Below are 19833 nucleotides of genomic sequence, written 5' to 3'. Positions count from 1 at the left end.
GTCCTTGCCTAACCAATCTGTCACGTTCTGCTCAAGCCGCGCTGGTAAAGTTGATCGATCAATTTGGTCATCTGCATTTTCTGGATCAGATTTAGAACAATAAGATTTGTAGAAATCGTCAGGTTTTAGAGAGGAGCAACATGGTATGTGGAAAATAATGTGTTTTTTTAAATGTAAACCACGCAAACACCAAATACACAAAATAATGTTCTTGTAATAGGTATGCAATAGGGGCTCTTTAATTTTTTTTAGCACGTTTTTGCATTTTTTGTATTCAGTATTGACACATTTCAGGCTCACATACCTCTTTTTCTAACGTCTTATTGTGAAAGAAGAGTGAAATCCTCTGAATGTCTTCTGACTTCAGCCACTGCCTGGGGAAAGAAAGCAAAAATAAAGTCATTTAAAACAATTAAATGGTGTTGTCACTCTGAATGGCTGTAATTTTTTTATACTTGGGTCCAAAAGTCTTTAACCTCTGAACTGGTTTAAATCAAATAAATTATCTAGCGGCTGGATGTAACCGATCGGCGAGATTAGCCGCGTGCAGACGGGGAGGAGCTGAAAACCGAGACGTGAAGTCGGACACGCTGTTGTTCCCGGAGTTTGCTGCATTTACGTCACGCATTGCTGATCACGTGCCATTTGCTTGCTTTATCGCAGTAAACATGATTTGTAAGATGTAAACAACATAAAAAGTGAATTATACTGTTTTGAATGTCCGTGTATGAGCATGAGTGGAACTGAAGAGGCTTACAGCATCTGTTTTTACAAGAATAAAGTTCAACATTATTTAAATACCAATGTAGTGGGGTCTACGTTTTTTATCCATTTTATTTTGATGAACATAACACAATTTAACATTGCGACTACATGAAAAAAGCTTTAACTGTTATAAAAATACAGATTTATGAGCATTTGTGGAACTGAGGGCGTGAAAATAAACACGAGACACAAGTGATTGTTGTCATGTGGTGAATCCGACCAATCGTGAACAGCTGTGTCTTCATTACAGCCCGTGCAGGTCCTCTTGGCAAACTGTGCTGGCTGACTCAGGCGGCTGATCTCGAATCGCTCTTGCGGTACTTTAAAACCATATGACACAGTCACGTGCCTTCAGCGCCAGCTCAAGTCAAGCCAAATTACTAGAGATGTTCCGATACCATTTTTCTCTTCCCGATACCGATTCCGATACCTGGGCTCAGGGTATCGGCCGATACAGAGTACCGATCCGATACCTGGGTGTGTCTCTGTATAATATACAGCTGTACATACTACTAGCCCTGTATGAATGGATATAACTGTTTTATGGTGTGCTTCAGACTTATTCCTGTATAAAACATTAACAAATAATACATACAGTGAACTAGTATTTTTATTATCTGAAAGACATTTAACAGTAATATTTATTTTTCTTATGAGAAAATCTGCCACAAATCTAACACTGTAAACTGAAAGGCTGTTTTAGTTTTAGAATAATTGGAAAAATCTGTGGAATTCTTCGGGATGGTTTTAAATGAAAGAATTTAAGCTATTTAATAGTACAAAATTGCATCTAAAATAATTACTTTTTAAAGGCTTACAATTAAAATGAATACACCAAACCAATGAGTCCTCTGAATTAAACTGGACCAACATGAACCAGATAATGTGCTTGTCAATATAGAATTATAGTTTGTAGCCTAAAATGACATATATTATTGTTAATATATTTTATAGCAAAATAAAAGCTTGTGTTACTATGTTCTTATTATGAATGAAGCACGTATGAAGATAATTTAATCATTTTTACAACGCAATGTAAACTAACAAGAGCATTCGTCTTGTAAACTGATTTGAAATGATGATGTATGCTGACTTTTGCGTCACATAGACGACAGAGACAAGTAAGATCTGCGGTTAAACTCAGTGGTAAGTTTTATTTCATCTCATATATCAAACGGTTCATACTCTTATCATTAAAAACAATCACAGCAAACAGCACGCGCAGGGTTCATGTACTTGTCAATGCTGCTCACAAACGCATGAGGGTATGTGTGCTTGTTGTCAATGACATCTCAAATCTCAAGCGCGGGGTATGTGTGCTTGTCAATCACGGGCATTAAATCTGCAGAGTTCTCCGTGGAAATCTGCGGGCGCGGATTCCGTTGAGACATGTCAATGTTTTATTAGTCTGAAATAATTACAAACAGCGGACATACGGCTGCATGCTTTCATTCCTTCGCCGCTCTAAGTAAACAGTGGTTGCGTCACGTGTGTGGTAACTTCCTGGTGTTTGCATTCAGAGCAGCGAAGAAGAAATTAGTTTCGCTTTGCAGCATTAGCTTTACTGTTAGCTATAATGGGCATAACTAGGTTTATTAAGAAAATTGTATTGGATCGGTACATGGGTTCAAGTACTCGCCGATTCCGATGCCAGAATTTTTTGTGGTATCGGCCGCATTTCCGATACTGGTATCGGAATCGGAACAACTCTACAAATTACTAACCGGTATCATGAGCAATTCGGTCCCTGGCAATTCCCTTCCCCTTAGGACCCCCGCGTGATTCCATTGGCTGAAAAAAACTCCTCATAGGTAGTTTTCTTAGTGCCTTATTACAATTCCTACAAAATCGCGTTATGATTTATGTAGTTAGAACGTTGTTAAAATGACAAATTATGTCTTTTAAATTATATGTTTCATAAAGTAGTATATAAATGAGGCTATAGGTGGGAGATCTACACATTGCTTATGCCATTTTATTATTTAGATTATTACACTGTACCGCTAACACAGACGAGATATCGCAATGACAAATTTTTGACCAGGCATTAGTGCTAGGTACTAATCGGGGTCCTATAGGGGGACTGAATTGCCAGGGGGGACAGAATTGCTCATGACACTGGCATGCACTGCTTTAAGTCAGACGCCGATCGGTCTGCGCAGCGCCACATGAAGTCGAACACACCTACGCTGCGTCCGAAAACTCAAGGCAGTGACTCTTTGCCTCGCTGCCTCATGAGGAAATGACTTCGGAGGCATGAAGGCAGCTCAGAGAAAGACTTTCGGACACACTTCAAAGGCAGCGTGTTTGAAATATAAACAGAGAGCGCCTTTGTGATAACTAATCACATATTTGAAAACTACAATACTAATTTCTCGCTAGAAATGCTATTAAAATGTGTAAAAAAGTGAAAATCTACCTTTATTTACACTAAATTGATGGTCCAGTCGCGTCCTTGGCCGCCATTTAATTTTTTCTAACTCGACCGGGCTCGACCAATCACATTCTTAATGTACGTCCATGCATACTGTAGGTATCTCAGGAGACAGGAAGTAAACCAAACATTGAATTCGGACATGCCTTGATGCCTTCCTGCCTTGGAAAGCTGCCTCAGAAGGCAGCAATTTAGAGTTTTCAGACGCAGCCCTAATGTCTCATCTATGACCCCGCCCCCTGGTCACCTTGTTAATTATCCTTGTTATTGTTTTATCATTGTCAGCTGTTCCTCTCTTGATTTGCTCCCTTATTTAATGCCCTTGTGTTTGCTGTCCTGTGCTCGTTTTGTTTTGTACTTTGTAGAGAGTTAATCAAGTTTAGTGTTTAGTCAAGTCTAGTTAAGTGTTTAATCTGTCTAGTGTCATAGTGTCTTGTTTAATGTTTTGCCCCCTTATGGGTTTTGTTTTTCTCTTGTCCTTGTAAAATAAAGTGTTTTGTTACCCCCGTCTGCGCTTGGGTTCTTCCTCCTGTTCCTGACAATATTTTTATGTTACTTTAACTTAATTTTGTAAGTTAAACAATTTCAGCTTGATATACAAACGAAGTTATGAGTAACTTTTCACAAGCCAAAACTTAAAATAGTAGGTTGAATTGACTTGCAAAACCAAGTTGTTTTAACTTCATGCTGCTTTTTTGTTTTTACATTTTATAGTGAAAAAGTATATCGTTTTACTTTATTTTTTGTAAAACGTTTAAATTTACTTTTTAAGAATTAACATTTATACAGTCTAAATCAAATGGCAGAACTTTTCTCCCAGGAAAACAGAAGTGAGACTTTTAGGAAGGGAAGATTTACATAACAAGCAGGACCTTTTCTCAGGATAGAGACAGTAAAGTCTATAGAAAGAAAGTTTCTCAGGGCAATTGCAGGGGATTCTTACTTTTCCACCTAACAGCTTTCTGAAGCTTGCATCATATTCAATTGATACCCTGTACTAATGCGTCACATTGTCCCATATTGGATGTGACCCAGAAAAACAGAAAAGATACAGCTGCCTTTAGTAGGAATGAATGAATGAAGATTAACATAGTGGACCATTTGCTGGGACCCCTTACTTTGACAACTAACAGCATCCTGAACCTTAATCTATTGATCTGTACTGACTAGGAAGGAAGATTTAACAACCATGAATACCCGAAGACTGCACCTTGATCTACCGAAAAGTTTATTTTAAGAACCTATGACTTTTTTCAATGCCATTGCTGCATGACCCTTTATTTTAAAGGACCTTTTTTTAAAAAAAAAAAGTACAGATAAAGTAAAGGCTGCCCAAATTCATCCCTGTTAAACTCAAAAGCGGTTTTTCTTGTGGTGCTGTCTTGAATTCATTAATTCTGTCATAAAGATAAGATGCAGGGCATTATGTGTGCTCACTTTTGTGAGTTGATGCCATCGATGGTGCGAATAATTCTTTCATTCAACTCCTCTTCAAATCTTTTCTTCTGTGATTTTGTTCTGAAATGAAGGAGAGAGACCTTCAAACCACTTTAAGCAACCTCAGAAATGCAGATGAGGTCTATGTCAATGTTATATTCACTTAAATGTGTGCTGATTATCATAAAGTCATATAAAATAATAAGTGGTGGAAAACAAACCTTTCTGACCTTAGTTGAAAGCTGTACTGCCCCAACGGCACATCCTGAGGAAAATGCAAATGATGTTAAAACGCCGTCTAGAATCAAAACTACATGGAGATTTCATGAACTAGAATTAACTCCATCAGCTAGTTATTAGATCATTACTCGGTGTGACTCACATGAGTATTGATCTTGCCGTTCTCATTGGTCATGCTGTCTCTGTGATGGAGGTTGGCAAAGGGCTTGGCCGCCCCCCACGATTCGAGGTACTGCGTCATGCGCACTGTTGCCCTCGTCTTGGCCCCATCCAGAGAGGGTCGAAGCCGGCTGGGGAGCGGCGGACTTCGTTTCTCTGCCTAAATAACATTGTAGAATAAACAGTACAGTAAATGGATGTGCTGTATTATAGGATACGGCACTGTAGTCTAAAACTCATTGCCACAAATAATGTTTAAAGAAGTGAATTGTCTAATGAAATTTCTATCTCATGTATATACGTCCTATTCTGCACTTTATAGAGAGCTGCAGGGATGATGTATTTTTGTAGGCAAAACCCGAAAAATAACCTTTTAGCACTTCCAGTTCTCTTGTCCTGAAGTTATCATCGTCTACCATGTTTAAACCAAAGAGATATGGGGAAGAGAGTAGTCAGGAGATAAGTGAGGATGACAGCATGTAGGATGTCTGTGCTATGAATAGTCTGAGTACCAAGCAACATCTCCAGGTGCTTCTTTAAAAACCAGGACAAAAAAGTTATGTGCACCCCTGACTAGATCCTTAAAGGGGACATTTCACAAGACTTTTTAAAAATAATGTTTTGGTGTCCCCAGAGTACATATGCGAAGTTTAGCTCAAAATACCAGATAATTTATTATAACATGTTAAAATTGCCACATTGTAGGTGTGAGCAAAAATTTGGCATTTTTGGGTGTGTCCTTTAAAATGCAAATGAGTTGATGAAATGCAAACACTGATCACCATAATGGTGGTTTGTTGAAATTGAAACTCAATTATGCTGTCAATTATTTTCTAGGGATGCACGGCCTGTTTTTATACCGATTTTCTTAACAAGCAAATTGGACGATTCCGATCCAATTTCCGATTTTTTTTCTTATCAAGCAACAAACAAGAAAGAATGAAAGTAAACAAAAACAATATGCTTATTTGGTATTTAACAGGCTAAACTTGGTTTGGCTATTGAAAACAATAACTGTAACCATCTAAAATTAAAAGCAGTAACTGTGCAGTAGTCTACGTTCAATACGAACATAAGTGGTTAAATGAGACCATGACATGGATGGTTAAGTGAGGGTTGAAGGTCTTGCCTGTTTTGCATTATCAACAGACTTTTGATACCTATTGTTTTCTATCAGGTGATGAACTTAAATGTCTGACCAATTTTGCGTGCATATGAAACACCAGTCCTTCCCGTTCACTTAATACGGCGCATCGTTTCATTTTGTTTTATGCATTGGTTTATCTTTTTTTCTGTTTTTTTAACGTTGACGCTTGGGTTTGGGGTTAGAACAACTTTTTGTTACGTGAAATGACATCCTAACTCAAACCCCAAATCTAACCCCAACTCCAAGCAACCATGGTTTAAAAATAGACAAAACATGGAGAAACCGATATAATAAAAGACATCCTAAAGCAAATCCCAAATCTAACCCCAAATCTAATGGGAGGACTGGTGTATCATATGCATGCAAAAATTGAATTTGCCATATGTATTGCACGACTTTTCACAATATTTTCACGTTTATACACACTTCATGAGAATGGATTGACCCACTATAGTGGGTCCTGAACCACAGTTTGAAAACCCCTGCCTTATAGGGTACAGAAAATTTACAGTTTTAAACCTTTTTTATGACAGTGTACAATGTTGCCTCAAGTCAGTACAATACAGATCTACTTCACGCCATCATGACTAAAAAAAAAAGAATGAATTTAAGTAAAACAAAAACCGCACATAGGCATTAACAAATGTGGAGGAAAAACAAAAATGAGCAAAAGCCCTCCAAACTTCAATCTGGTAATGATAATAGGTGTGTGGTGGGTGGCAGTGGGTTGTTATGTTTAAGCTGAGAGGCACAGAAAGAGTAGAAAATAAATGCACGAGTCTCTTATGAGAGAACGTTGCTGCTTTTGTTACCTCAGGCCAATGCATTGTTGAAAAGTAAATAACGTACTGGATAAAGAAAAGAATAGGCGTTGTTATTTGAATATATGATGCCAGGCATTATGATATCTGTGGGCAGTAAAGCCCACTCACATCTGAGATGATGAATATTTTGGATTCTTCTTCTGGGTCTTAATGCTAAACTACTGCAATATATTCAACGTGTACTTTTAATTGAAACAGGATTGTCAAATCTGACTACCAAGTGAAATATAGTAGGCTATAACAAAGACTAAATAGTACCCAGTGTTCATTAAATGGTTATTGCTTATGTTTACCTAGACATGATTAACTAGTAGTGCTTGTCAATGAATCACCATAATTGCTGCTCATACAATATAAACAAATATATTAAACAATATATAAACAAACTCTTTACTTTAAATGTTTACATTATCAATTGTGGTTCTTTAGAAACTTTGGAAATCTAGTATTCTTATAAACTTGGTAAAGTCGGACATTATATCATGTTTTACCTTTGGGTTGATGACTAGGTATGTAATGATGCCGTGTTCTTTCAGGTAGGAGTCTCGGCTCTGTCCGTGCCCCTGCTCGACTTTGTACGCGCCTTTCAAATGCTCCAGGGTAACAGAGGAGATGTGAACTCGCCTGGAGAGGAGCACACAAACATTACACTCGGGAGCACACTTCATAAAAAACGTACATAACATGAGTATTTTCTAACGCTTGCAGAAACAAAAGGGTTAAGATTGAAAAACTGAACTATACTGTAGAGAGGATCTACAGTATAGCTTTTCTTTGTCTTTATTTTCATTATGTGTTAATCAACAAAACACTTGTTAGCAGCACAATAGCACACTGTTCACTGTTTCTCTCAATAGAGCTTTTCTATTAACGTCAAGTACACTTCATGTAGAAGCAAATATGTAAAAAATCATGAAAACAAGTGTCACATGCTGCCTGAGGCTGATCTTACCCAGGTACACCCCCTGCCTCCATGTGATTGGCCAGGGTGACGTCATGTGACCAAACATCATACTGCCATTTCTGGAGGCCGATCACGCCGCAGAGGACATTTCCAGAATGCACCCCGACACGCATGTTAATGTCGACTCCGGTGGCATCTCTCACCTTTCTGAAATAACATTTAAAAGTTTTGACACATTATTACCACAGTTTAAAAGTTAAGTTATATTATCAAAACTCTAAGGGCCAGATTTACTAAACAGGGCAAAATCTACTAAGAGCAGCGCAAGTTTGGAGTCGCAAATGAGCAGAGGTAATGCTCCTCAGGTGCGAGTGATCTACTAACGCCTGATGTGCTTGAGTTCAGCACCACGGACATCGCAGCTAACAGAGCCATAGGACACTAAAAAGAACTGGAGGATAAAAAATGAAGGCTTACAAGAAGTTTTGAAACACCTGCTATTGTGTAACTTCTCCTAGTGACTCATCTTTTATTTCCGCCAGCAAAAAAGTAAAAAAAAAAACATGGCTTGGCAAACAATATTTATGTATTTATTTTAGTAATATGTATCACTGCGATGCCTCTTCATATCAGCAACATTTGCAGAAATTTTAAGCGCAAAATGATTTAAGACATGCTTTTTTGGCGTTAAATAATGGCGGAAATACCAGTAATATCATACGCGCAAACATTAGTAAATCACGTTGCGTGAATCGTTTAAATAATATCCTCCCATAAAATTTGCTTCTGAAAGGGAAACTCCTAGAAATGCATATGCAATTAGATTAGTCACAAAAATAACTTTTAAAATGTCCACCTCCACTCCATTTATTATCCTAAATTAGATGCACCTGTTTAAGGTCATTAGCTGCATAAAGACACCTGTCCACCTCATACAATTAGTAAGAATCCAACTACTAACATGGCCAAGACCAAAGAGCTGTCCAAAGACACTAGAGACAAAATTGTACACCTCCACAAGGCTGGAAAGGGCTACAGGGAAAGTGCCAAGCAGCTTGGTGAAAAAAAGTCCACTGTTGGAGCAATCATTAGAAAATGGAAGAAACTAAACATAACTCTCAATCTCCCTCGGACTGGGGATCCATGCAAGATGTCACCTTGTGGGGTCTCAATGATCCTAACAAAGGTGAAAATCAGCCCAGAACTACACGGGAGGAGCTGGTCAATGACCAGAAAAGGGCTGGGACCACTGTTTCCAAGGTTACTGTTGGTAATACACTAAGACGTCATGGTTTGAAATCATGCATGGCACGTAAGGTTCCCCTGCTTAAACCAGCACATGTCCAGGCCCGTCTTAAGTTTGCCAATGACCATTTGGATGATCCAGAGGAGTTATGGGAGAAAGTCATGTGGTCAGATGAGACCAAAATAGAACTTTTTGGTGATAATTCCACTAAACGTGTCTGGAGGAAGAAAAATTATGAGTACCATCCCAAGAACACCATCTCTACTGTGAAGCATGGGGGTGGTAGCATCATGCTTTGTGGGTGTTTTTCTGCACATGGGACAGGGCGACTGCACTGTATTAAGGAGTGGATGAACGGGGCCATGAATTGCGAGATTTCGGGGAACAACCTCCTTTCCTCAGTTAGAGCATTAAAGATGGGTCGCGGCTGGGTCTTCCAACATGACAATGACCCAAAGCACACAGTCAGGATAACCAAGGAGTGGCTCTGTAAGAAGCACATCAAGGTTCTGGCATAGCATAGCCAGTCTCCAGACCTAAACCCAATAGAGAATCTTTGGAAGGAGCTCAAACGCTGTGTTTCTCAGCGACAGGCCAGAAACCTGACTGATGTAGAGAAGATCTGTGTGGAGGAGTGGGCCAAAATCCCTCCTGCAGTGTGTGCAAACCTGCTGAAAAACTACAGGAAACATTTGACCTCTGTAATTGCAAACAAATGCTACTTTAACAAATATTAACATTGACTTTCTCAGGTGTTCAAATACTTATTTGCAGCTGTAGCATATAAATAAATAGTTAAAATCATACATTGTGATTTCTGGATTTTTTTTTTAGATTATGTCTCTCACAGTGGACATACACATACAATGACAATTTCAGACCCCTCCATGATTTTTAAGTGGGAGAACTTGTAAAATAGCAGGGTGTTCAAATACTTCTTTTCCTCACTGTATATCAGTGTCATTGTTTTCATTTGTCTCAAGATGCACACCAGTATTGTTCTTTTCTAAGGTATGTTTGTAAAAACTACTTAAATCCTGGTCCTAAATTAACCTGATCCCTCAGGAAACTGCTAAACGTTTTCTTCCTGTCATAACAACAGCGCATACAGATTTCAATCTCTCAGTACATAAAAACAGTAAACAGTATCATATTTCACAGACATAACTTTGACAACAGAAATATGCATAAACTTATACCACAGGCCTGTTGAATGCTTTATTCCGATTGGTTGAGCAAAGCAGGGCTTTGCCAAGAACTCAGATTTTTTAAGGGATTTGAAACAAAACTTCCAAAAAGTTGAAGAATGTTTGTAGGGAAGAAGTATTTTAAAACCCTGCAGCAAAAATAATTTATGCACATACATTTTCAAAATTTGGTAGCTCGCTTTCTGCAGAATGTTTGTATTTGCTTCTGCCATGATCTGCCGACCCTCATATGACCTCTTTTCCAGAGAAAGCCCACAGAATATTTAAATAAAACGCTGTAAGCACTTGCCTGACATTCTGTATAACTTCTCACTTCTCTATTTTTTCTACCAAAGTCCTTAGGGCAGCGGCTCTCAAACTGGAGGTGGGCCATCCTTGGGGGGCACCCAGTTTTATGACATTTTATAAAATACATTCATGTATCATAAATTCTGTGTAATAAAATAAAATAATAATAATAAGGCTACTAACCAACAGTACTGCTTTGTATCATTTAATATGTTTTCTTTTATTCAGTTTGAGATTGTTTTATCTCTTAAATTTTCTTTGGGGGAAGGCACGAAGGGATGCACACTACACAAGGGGAGGGAGCACCCTGAAAAGTTTAAGAACCACTGCTTTAGGGAAAGTCATGCCACTAGGTGGTCACGTTTGCAATGCATCCAGGCAATAATTTCAGTAATGCAAGACTAAAGTCCTATCTACATGTACTTAAATGGGGAAAGACAGATATCTCAAAAATCATGTGCTAAAATCACAATTAAACACCATATTTCTGACCAACGATTAAACCTGAGATCAACTGTACTGAAACTCTTGTTTCTTAAGCTCACATTGCACTAAAAAAACTAAATTGTCAACGTCGCTTTGGCTATGCGCACAGGTTAAAAAAGCATAATTTGGAACGAATATGCACTCTCTGGTACCAATATGTACATTTGAAGTACTAATATGAACAAATGTGTACTTTTTGAAAGGGTACCGCCACAGTGACAGCTAAGGACAATTTTTTACCATTTGACAGAGTGGGGTGCAAGTAAGCCAGAACTGCCCCATTTCAAAAGGTGTATGTGCCTCTGTCAGATCATTTTATTGCTAATCTGGCACACAGTATTCCCCTCTCCTGTTTGAGAATACAATAAGACGGTGGATTCTCAATAAAACCCCTCCAAAAAATTTGTGAGTGTATGGTGTGAAAGTGAATGGGTGTGGGAGAGCGAGTGTGTGAAGCTCAGAGTTGGGCAGAAGAATGGAGATTGGGTGAGGAAGTGAAAAATGGGGCAGCACTTTGAGACCGTATGGGGGAAGAAAAGAAGAATGTGTGGGTTTCAAGAATATTACACATCTGAGCCTCTTGAGTATCAGGATGATTTCAGGCTCACAGAGAAGTGTAGTGCTTCACGACAGCCGTCACGAAAAACAAAGTGTTCTTGGTGGATGATGAAAGGACATACTGTGATTAACATCTGGTTTGGGGGTTTTAGGAGGGATGGACTTTGGGTGTTTTGTTCTAATATGGAAAGATATAATGTATAGTCGGCTGGTCGGTATCACAAAATACCATACTGTGCCATATGTGAGGATTCCTCCAGAAGTAACTTATGTTGTTATGAGATAAGTGTGCTATGGTAAAGCTGCAACTATTTTGACTCTGCATAGACGCTCCATGTAAGTGTATATATATAGTTTACGCAGAAATTTCTAAAGCAACAAAAATTTATACAGAATCACAATCATGGCAAACAAAGCATTATATGGTTACATGCCAAGGGGCATGAATAGTAGGATAAAAAAGTGACTGTTAAAGCTAAGTGAAATCATTTCATTATGTATAAATAAACAGATTGTGGAGTAAACTAAGAGATTTGCAGGAAACTATTTCACTGGGACAATGCGCAATTTTACGCATAAAAGTTTGATGGTCATTGTACGAAAAAAATGTAATAAAATGCTAAAATTGTATGGAATTATATTTGTGTCAAATAAAACTCACGCAACTTTTGCAAAAACTAACAACAATATACATTGATAAAAGAAAAAAAAAACACTCTGAATATAAAAACTATCAACTAACTAGCAAAAAAATTAACATCATCTTTAAATATACTGCATTCTTTGTTTATGGTTTTCTAAGCTTCACTTTCACTAAACATAGTTTTGAATGTGCTGCCAGTGTTTTCGTTTTCGCTTTGAACACTTTGAAATACAGCGTCTGATCGTCTTCTTTTTGTTATTTTTAATAGCGGTTGGCATCCAGCTTATTGGTGCATTACCGCCACCTTCTGTTCCGGGGTTCTGGTTCAATGAACTGTCAATCAAAATCTCACAAGCCAATAAGAGCGAACCGCTATTAAGCCCGCCCCTCACGAGAGGTTTGTGTCAAAATGGCGAACGTAAATTTGCAAAGCGCAAACGAAATATATATTTAAAGATGATGTTAAATTTTTTTGCTAGTTAGTTGATTGTTTTTATATTCAGAGTGTTTTTTTTCTTTTATCAATGTATATTTTTGTTAGTTTTTGCAAAAGTTGCTACCGTTTTATTTGACACAAACATAATTCCATACAATTGAAAATAAAAATGTGCGCACATTGAAGTAATTTTTCAGCAGGTGCTCAACCAAAGGACGAGTCAAAGCTTAAATACAATAGGACTGACACACACTGCTATTTTTAAACCCCAAATTTTTTAATTAATTGAAATCAATAATTTAAAAAAAATCTATATTTTCATAGCTAAACATAGCAGTGTGTCATTCCTTTTGTAAAGACAGCTGAAATGAACCAATAATAATGAAGTACAGCAGTAATAAGATATGAAGAGTTTGGTTTCAAAACGTGATAAACACCATTTAAAAAAATACTTACCACCAAAATCAGTATTTTGTAGGTCAGTATTAAAAAGTAAATTCTTAATTTTAAGCAAAATCCGATATCTGTCGTGTTAATCTGTCATCTTTTCTCCCTTTTTTCCCAAAACCCCAGGGAATCTTATGAATAACTTTCCATTATTTTACGCAAAGTCAACAAAAATGAAGCAGGACCAAAACATTTTACAACTGATCGCTGTCAAAAAAGTTCAGCGACGGCGTCCCGAGGATGACAGCAGCAAAGAAAGTGTTCTTAATATGACAAAGTAATATAATGCCATTAATGTTTATTTTTTTAATCAGGGTAAGCCACTAGTCAACTTAATGGATATAACATGACAAAGATGAATGCACATTTATATATTGATTTATAGCATTTTTAAAAAAAGCTTGTTATGGATTTATTGCGTTTATAGAATAAATCTTTGAAAATCAAATTATGGATTAGAATTTTTAATGTTATTATAACCTAAAGATGCTACGTGAAAGGTTGTAACAGAAAATAGTGGTTTTCATCTTGTCACTTTCTTGGTACAGAAAACACATTTTTACTGAAATTAGTAAAAATGGATTATTGCGTTTTGAAACCAAACTCTTCATATGTATTAAGAGATTATCTGTGTTTGAATGCTCTTTTACTTGATGGCCCCACACATATCCAGCCCCATCTTCACACAGTTGTTAGCGTGATCGGTCAGAGGGTCAGGCAGCCCAGACACGCAGTAATAACAGTCACCCAAGATCTTGATCCGCATGCAGTCATTTTCCTACAAATAAACCACAGACATTATAGTAAATAAACTATTATAAAGACATAAATAAAAAAGCATAAAAACATAATTTAAAATTCTTTAACAAATACAAATATTAGTATAGTGTAGCTTATAGTGTAGCACAGTATAGTGGGCTTAAAAAAGTGTTCACTTATAAAATATAATTTTAAGTATACATTTTTAAGTGTTTAAATACCTTGGCAATCTGGTCAAATTTGCCAAAGAGCTCATTCAGCATATAGACCAGTTCTCCTGGTGAACAGTCACTGGCTAGACGAGTGAACCCAACTATGTCAGCATACAATATGCTGCAAAAAACATTAAGATGTTTAGAAAAAACTAGCCTTGTGCAACAGTGCAAATACACTTTATTCCCGAAACATGCCAATTAATACTGCCGAAAAAAATAAGATTTTTTGTGAAATTAAGGCCCCGTTTACACCTGGTATTAAGATACGTTTTGTCCACTTTCGACCTCCTTTCCCTGGTGACTTTGAGGAGATGGTCTTTAAGCGAGTCAATAAAATGCTAACAGGAGAAATCACGAGTTTAAGTTGATGCGCACTAATATTATGTCAGAGTAGGGCTGCACGATTCCAGGAAAAATGATGATCACGATTGTTTTGCTCAAACTTTTGATCACGATTAAAAATACGATCATTCTTTTAGTGAAGAACTTCTATTTACTTCAGTATTTTTATTACACTTTACAGCCATGTATATAATATTATATGCATTTATATTCCTATATTATAAAATATTTTATTGTTTTGTAATATCCACAGCTCCAATTCTCTTAGATCTTTTTAAAACATTTAAAATAATTCAGCAAAATCCGCATAAATTTTGCAAAAGAAATCCGCAGAAATAACAAAAATAACTCCTTACACATTCCTTACAGCTGTACGACTATTGCAGCAATTAAAGCAGTTCAGTTTTAACTGTCAAAATTATAAAATATCTTTTATTTATTTTAGAGCCTTTTTTGTTTGTTAAATTAAGGTTTTTTGATAATGAACAAGCGGTTAGCGGCCGACAGCTAACGTCATGTTGACGACTTGTTTGATCAAATGAGCCTCTCAAATCAACAATTCACTTGCCTACAATAACGTCTATATAATATGTATATTTTCAGCATATAACAATGTTAGTTTAAATGTTTATTATCAGCACACTATTTTTAAAAAGCGGAGGGGGCTGCTCTGTTGCTCGCAGTCGCGGCGGGGTGAAGAAAAATAATGAATCAAAACAAAACGAAATAAACATGAAACGAAATAAACATGCAGGTTGCTTAATTACACATACGCTATGCATCAATTAAAATTCAAGGCTTTACACCGCATTTTTTACATGACTACCGAAGGAAGTCTTTTATAGATTATGCGCAGTATTTAAGGTTTTTATTCAGTTCTCCATATTCCCCGATGCGCTGAAGGTCCTGTTGCTGGCGGAGACGCAACACTGTTGCAACAGGTACGTTGTAAATGTGCGTAGTGGACTCGTGCGATAGGTTAAACGTATTTCTTTTACAATTTATCAATGTCTCAACATTTCTTTAAATTAAATTATTATATATAAAGGTGGAGAAGCCTAAAAAATCCAGAGAACTGGCCGCATCAAATGTGATGTTAAAATTGGTCCGAAACCCGACCCAATGGGCGTAAAAAGGCTGAAATGCAGGGCTCTAATATATATTTATATCAAATTAGAATTAAACTAAAATAAAAACAAAACATTTTTGAATAAAAAATGCCAATGATATGCCTTTTATGTGGCAATATTTTTTTTTTAAACCCCTTGCTGCTCACGGTGCTTATTGGACACATATCCTCGGCTAACTTACATGATACGTGATCCGTTATTGTTGTCTGTGTCGTGGATGGTCGGGGATTTGTCTTCAGCTTTTGAAACTCTTGATATTTCAGGTTTGGACGGAACAGGAGCACAGTTTGCACAAGACTCATGACTTGATCAACATCACTTTCCTCAAATCCGAAATATCAAAATGTAACCCTTATTTTCTGTTGTAATACTCCAGTCTCTTCGGCGTGGATAAACATAAATAAAACACGGGTTACACCGGTAATAATTCACGTTTCATGTTTATTCGGAAGCATCGGCAGAGAAGTATTACATAGAAATATATGCACAAGGCATATGAAAACATTTCTAAATAACTCTTAGTGTTTGAACATAAGTTCTTTTCTCTTTTTGTTTTTATAAATCATAAATCAAAATAATAAAATAAAATAATGATTTAACAAATTCAAGGTTACAAAAACAATGGAGTAGGCCTATATGACCCTTTTTGGGAATTAAACATACATATTTCTGCACTTTCTTCTTGTTGCTCTGCCATTATATTCGAATGACTGTAAATATCATGATGCTAACGTATTTCTTTCTACCTTAACACAGACTGCACTTGCAAAGAAACACTCCGTTTACTCTGACTCCGCCCATAACAAACACTTTGCTTGATTCTAGACCGTGTGTTTTGTGCTTGGTCTTTGCACATTAATCGCGACGATTGTCATTAATTAATCGTGGGGCACGCATATCGTTATCATGATAAAAATACGATTAATCGTGCAGCCCTATGTCAGAGTACCGCCTCTTGTGTTCTAAGTATATATAAATTGCGCAACTTTCACACGCTTGCAAAATGAAACGAAAATGAAAGAGTCGGAGGGCAGGCGCTTTAGTTTTGGGGACTGCAGATAGAAAATAGTAGGGGTGTAAATCGGAGCCTTCAATGACGATTCAATCCGATACCGATTTCTTAGGCCAACGATTCGATTATTTTCGATACTTCAGAATTCCCCGTGATCCGATTCGATCCGATTCAATACTAGATATTTTTAGGGCTCTCAAAAGATTAAAATATTGAATCTAGATTAATTGCATAGTTTCATGAGTTTACCTAAAAAAAGGCTAATGCAAGGGTTTAATATAGCCTAATGTTACACACAACAGATACTTTTCCTCAACAGTTAACCAAACATTCACTTCAGATATAACAGATTATAGGTCATATCTGCGTGAATTCTTGTCAAAACAGATATATTTAAAACTGTAATTTTAGATGTCTATATCAGGGTCACGAACTCGCGCATTTGTGTGCATGCGCGTCAGAAAGATCGCTTTTGAGTCTTGTCACTCTTAATAACTCTTAACATCAATCAGGGCCAGAACTTTATCTCTCTTAATAATTATTTTAACATCAAGCAGTCTATTTTCTGTCATTTCTGCATGCTTTAAAAACGAAACCAAAAGTGAATGAAGACGCTTCTTTGCTTTAGATTATGAATTTGGGACGGTACACCTCTCAGGAAACGAACAGATTAAGATTATTTTAGATGTTTAATAAACATTTAGAGCATTGGATTCGCTAGACGAGAGCTTAATGTTCTTATTTTTATGAAAACCTCTGACTCATCTAGACAGCGAGAGTCACTTGCTGTGTCTCAGTTCATCCAGCTGTGGGCTAGACCAAGGGTCAAACAGAAATTGCGTGTTGCGTTAATCAAGCGTTAATAAAATTAGTGGCGTTAAAATGATTTTGCGTTAACGCGTTAATTTTGCGCGTTAATAAATCAACAAAAATAACACATCATTTGCCTTTTATTGAGAATACAGAAACAGTATTCTATTCACAAAATGTGTATGTTACACTATAGCAGTTGTGCTGAATGTACTGCAAATGGATGCCTGTGTTTTCTTTACACTCACCATCAATACCATGGCGGCTTTTTAGGTGTGCGGATAGATTTGACGTATTGCCGCATTCCTTAACTCACACTGACAGCATTTCTCTTTGCAAATGGCAACATCTCTAACCAGTGCTCCATCTGTTTTTCTGAAGCCAAAATATTTCCACACAAATGACTTGACGCCGACTGGAGTGTGTAATATTTCACTTTCATTGTCAGCTCGCCCTGATGGTTCCATCGCTTTTAGAAGACTTAATGTGTGTGAACAACAGACTGAAACGCAATAACGCGTCTGAAGTGGTGTGATGTAGAAGATAATGATGAGGTTAGTTAGTGTCACACGCAGCTTAATAGTAGGTTGTACGCTTATGTCGAGCGAATGCTACAAATAGACAGGCGAGCAGAAAGGTGGCAAAATAAACACATTAATTGATCCTCTTACGTACGCATCGATGCATCGAATCTGCGCTTGTATAATCGATGCATCGATACGAATCGATGAATCGTTACACCCCTAGAAAATAGCTTTTGCTAACTCTGGTACAAAACATCTGTTCGTAAGATTAATGTTCTTTGTACATTGTTTCTGATAAATAAACATACTAAATAAAATAAAATATTAATGACAACCTAAAGACTGAGCCGAACACTGTTGGTTCGCACTAGAAGTCAGGACCGATGTAAAAACATTGTGCTTGGTACATCACACATTAGATTAAACGATGAAGAGTAGGCGGTCTTTTGTGGTTGCTCAAACACATTCGACCACATGAGCATCTACACCAAAAAAAAAAGTGTTTTCGACTACCTCCAAATGTGGTTGAAAGTGGACGAGACTACACACCCCGTTTACACCTGTATTTAGCCTCGTCCACTTGGGATCCAATTGACCAAAATGCACCAAAGTGTAGAAACTAGAGCATATGGTGTAATACATGCTCTGCAGATTGTTTTTGATGTTAATACTGTAAAGGATATGGTCGAAAACATTGGTGTGTGTCAGATATGGATTTTTGCTGCCTGTCTGACTAAAGCTCTATGAATATTATGCAGATGCCGAGAACCCAATTTGCTTTTCTTCAATCAGTGAGAACGAGCAGGTCTCTCAACAGCCTGCCTCCAAAATGACAAACGTATTAGAGGAGAGAAAGAAGCACTTTGAAGCAGATTGCTTTAAAAACAGCAAAAGACTCGATGTCCTTCAGTTCACTGAACAAAATCAGTATTCCTCTTCAGTCCTTTACCCGATTTTGTTGAAGATTTTGTTTGTTTTATCTTTAGAAAGAAACTGTCTAGACTGTATAGACCTTACAGGATTCTGAGTTACTGAATAGCAAGTACTTTGTATTCAGTCTGAATAGGCTTAAGAGGTGTATGAATATTACTGGGTTGCCTAATATAAATAATTTCTTATAAAGATACAGTACTGTATGTCATGATGTAAGTTTTACTGTACCTGACATTGGTGTGTCTCTGTACATACAGATTGTGGAAGTTGTTGGTGTTTTCAGCCTGGCCGAAGTTTGGCCCCTTTAGCCTCTGGATGATCTCGGCCTTCATCACTCTTGCGATGTGGGCGGGAAGCAGGGACAGCAAAAGCCGCTCCTATTGGTCGAAAAGAGAAGGTTGTTTAATAATTTATGTGCAAAATGAAATATTATCATCTTGGATAAGAAGTTATAACAGTATGAATGTTAATGGTATTTACATTCGCCGTGAACGTTGGTGCGTTTTTTCTGTCCTTTCTAGTGTTTAAAATCAATATTACCATAACATAATGAAACGCTATCACGAAAAACAACGTAAAGGCACAAAATGTATTTTTCACAGCTTAAAGTCACTAAACAACAACAACAACAGCTTGATGACGTGTGCTAGATGTTACTACTTCCGCATTCCGCATACTTCCGCATGCGAACTACAACTACTGCGCAGACGGATCGGCCTATGACATCAAACTATTGCGAAAGCAATTCTCTCGCGGTAGTTTGATGTCACATGCCGATCAATCTGTGGAGTGCAAAATGAAGTCAACCACACCTACGGTTTCTATGGCAGCAAAAGCAGAAACCGTGGATAAGCCAATCATGACTATTGACAAGCAACCCCATGAA

General features: G+C 37.2%; 1 protein-coding gene across 5 annotated transcripts in view; it reads right to left on the bottom strand.

Annotated features, from left to right (window-relative positions):
- adcy2b (adenylate cyclase 2b (brain)) overlaps positions 1 to 19833 on the bottom strand; it is a 99903-nt gene that overhangs the window by 22189 nt on the left and 57881 nt on the right. For 4 of the 5 annotated variants that reach the window (XR_008648102.2, XR_008648101.2, XM_073858118.1 and 1 more), the window contains exons 5-13: positions 19176 to 19324; positions 14203 to 14314; positions 13873 to 14000; positions 7959 to 8117; positions 7498 to 7630; positions 5019 to 5195; positions 4858 to 4901; positions 4637 to 4717; positions 305 to 374 (exon numbers count right to left, since the gene is read on the bottom strand). Coding sequence is in view for 3 of the 5 variants with exons in the window: in XM_073858118.1 (XP_073714219.1) it covers positions 305 to 374; positions 4637 to 4717; positions 4858 to 4901; positions 5019 to 5195; positions 7498 to 7630; positions 7959 to 8117; positions 13873 to 14000; positions 14203 to 14314; positions 19176 to 19324 (1053 nt within the window). In the remaining 2 variants the exon portion in view is untranslated. The remainder of the gene's footprint in view (positions 1 to 304; positions 375 to 4636; positions 4718 to 4857; positions 4902 to 5018; positions 5196 to 7497; positions 7631 to 7958; positions 8118 to 13872; positions 14001 to 14202; positions 14315 to 19175; positions 19325 to 19833) is intronic. The other variant, XM_055219449.2, reaches the window with a different exon arrangement.

The sequence above is a fragment of the Misgurnus anguillicaudatus genome, chromosome 20 (assembly GCF_027580225.2).
Source record: "Misgurnus anguillicaudatus chromosome 20, ASM2758022v2, whole genome shotgun sequence".
NCBI classification, from domain to species: domain Eukaryota; kingdom Metazoa; phylum Chordata; class Actinopteri; order Cypriniformes; family Cobitidae; genus Misgurnus; species Misgurnus anguillicaudatus.
Note: the sequence above shows the minus strand (reverse complement) of the source record. Positions and strands in the feature narration are given on the sequence as shown.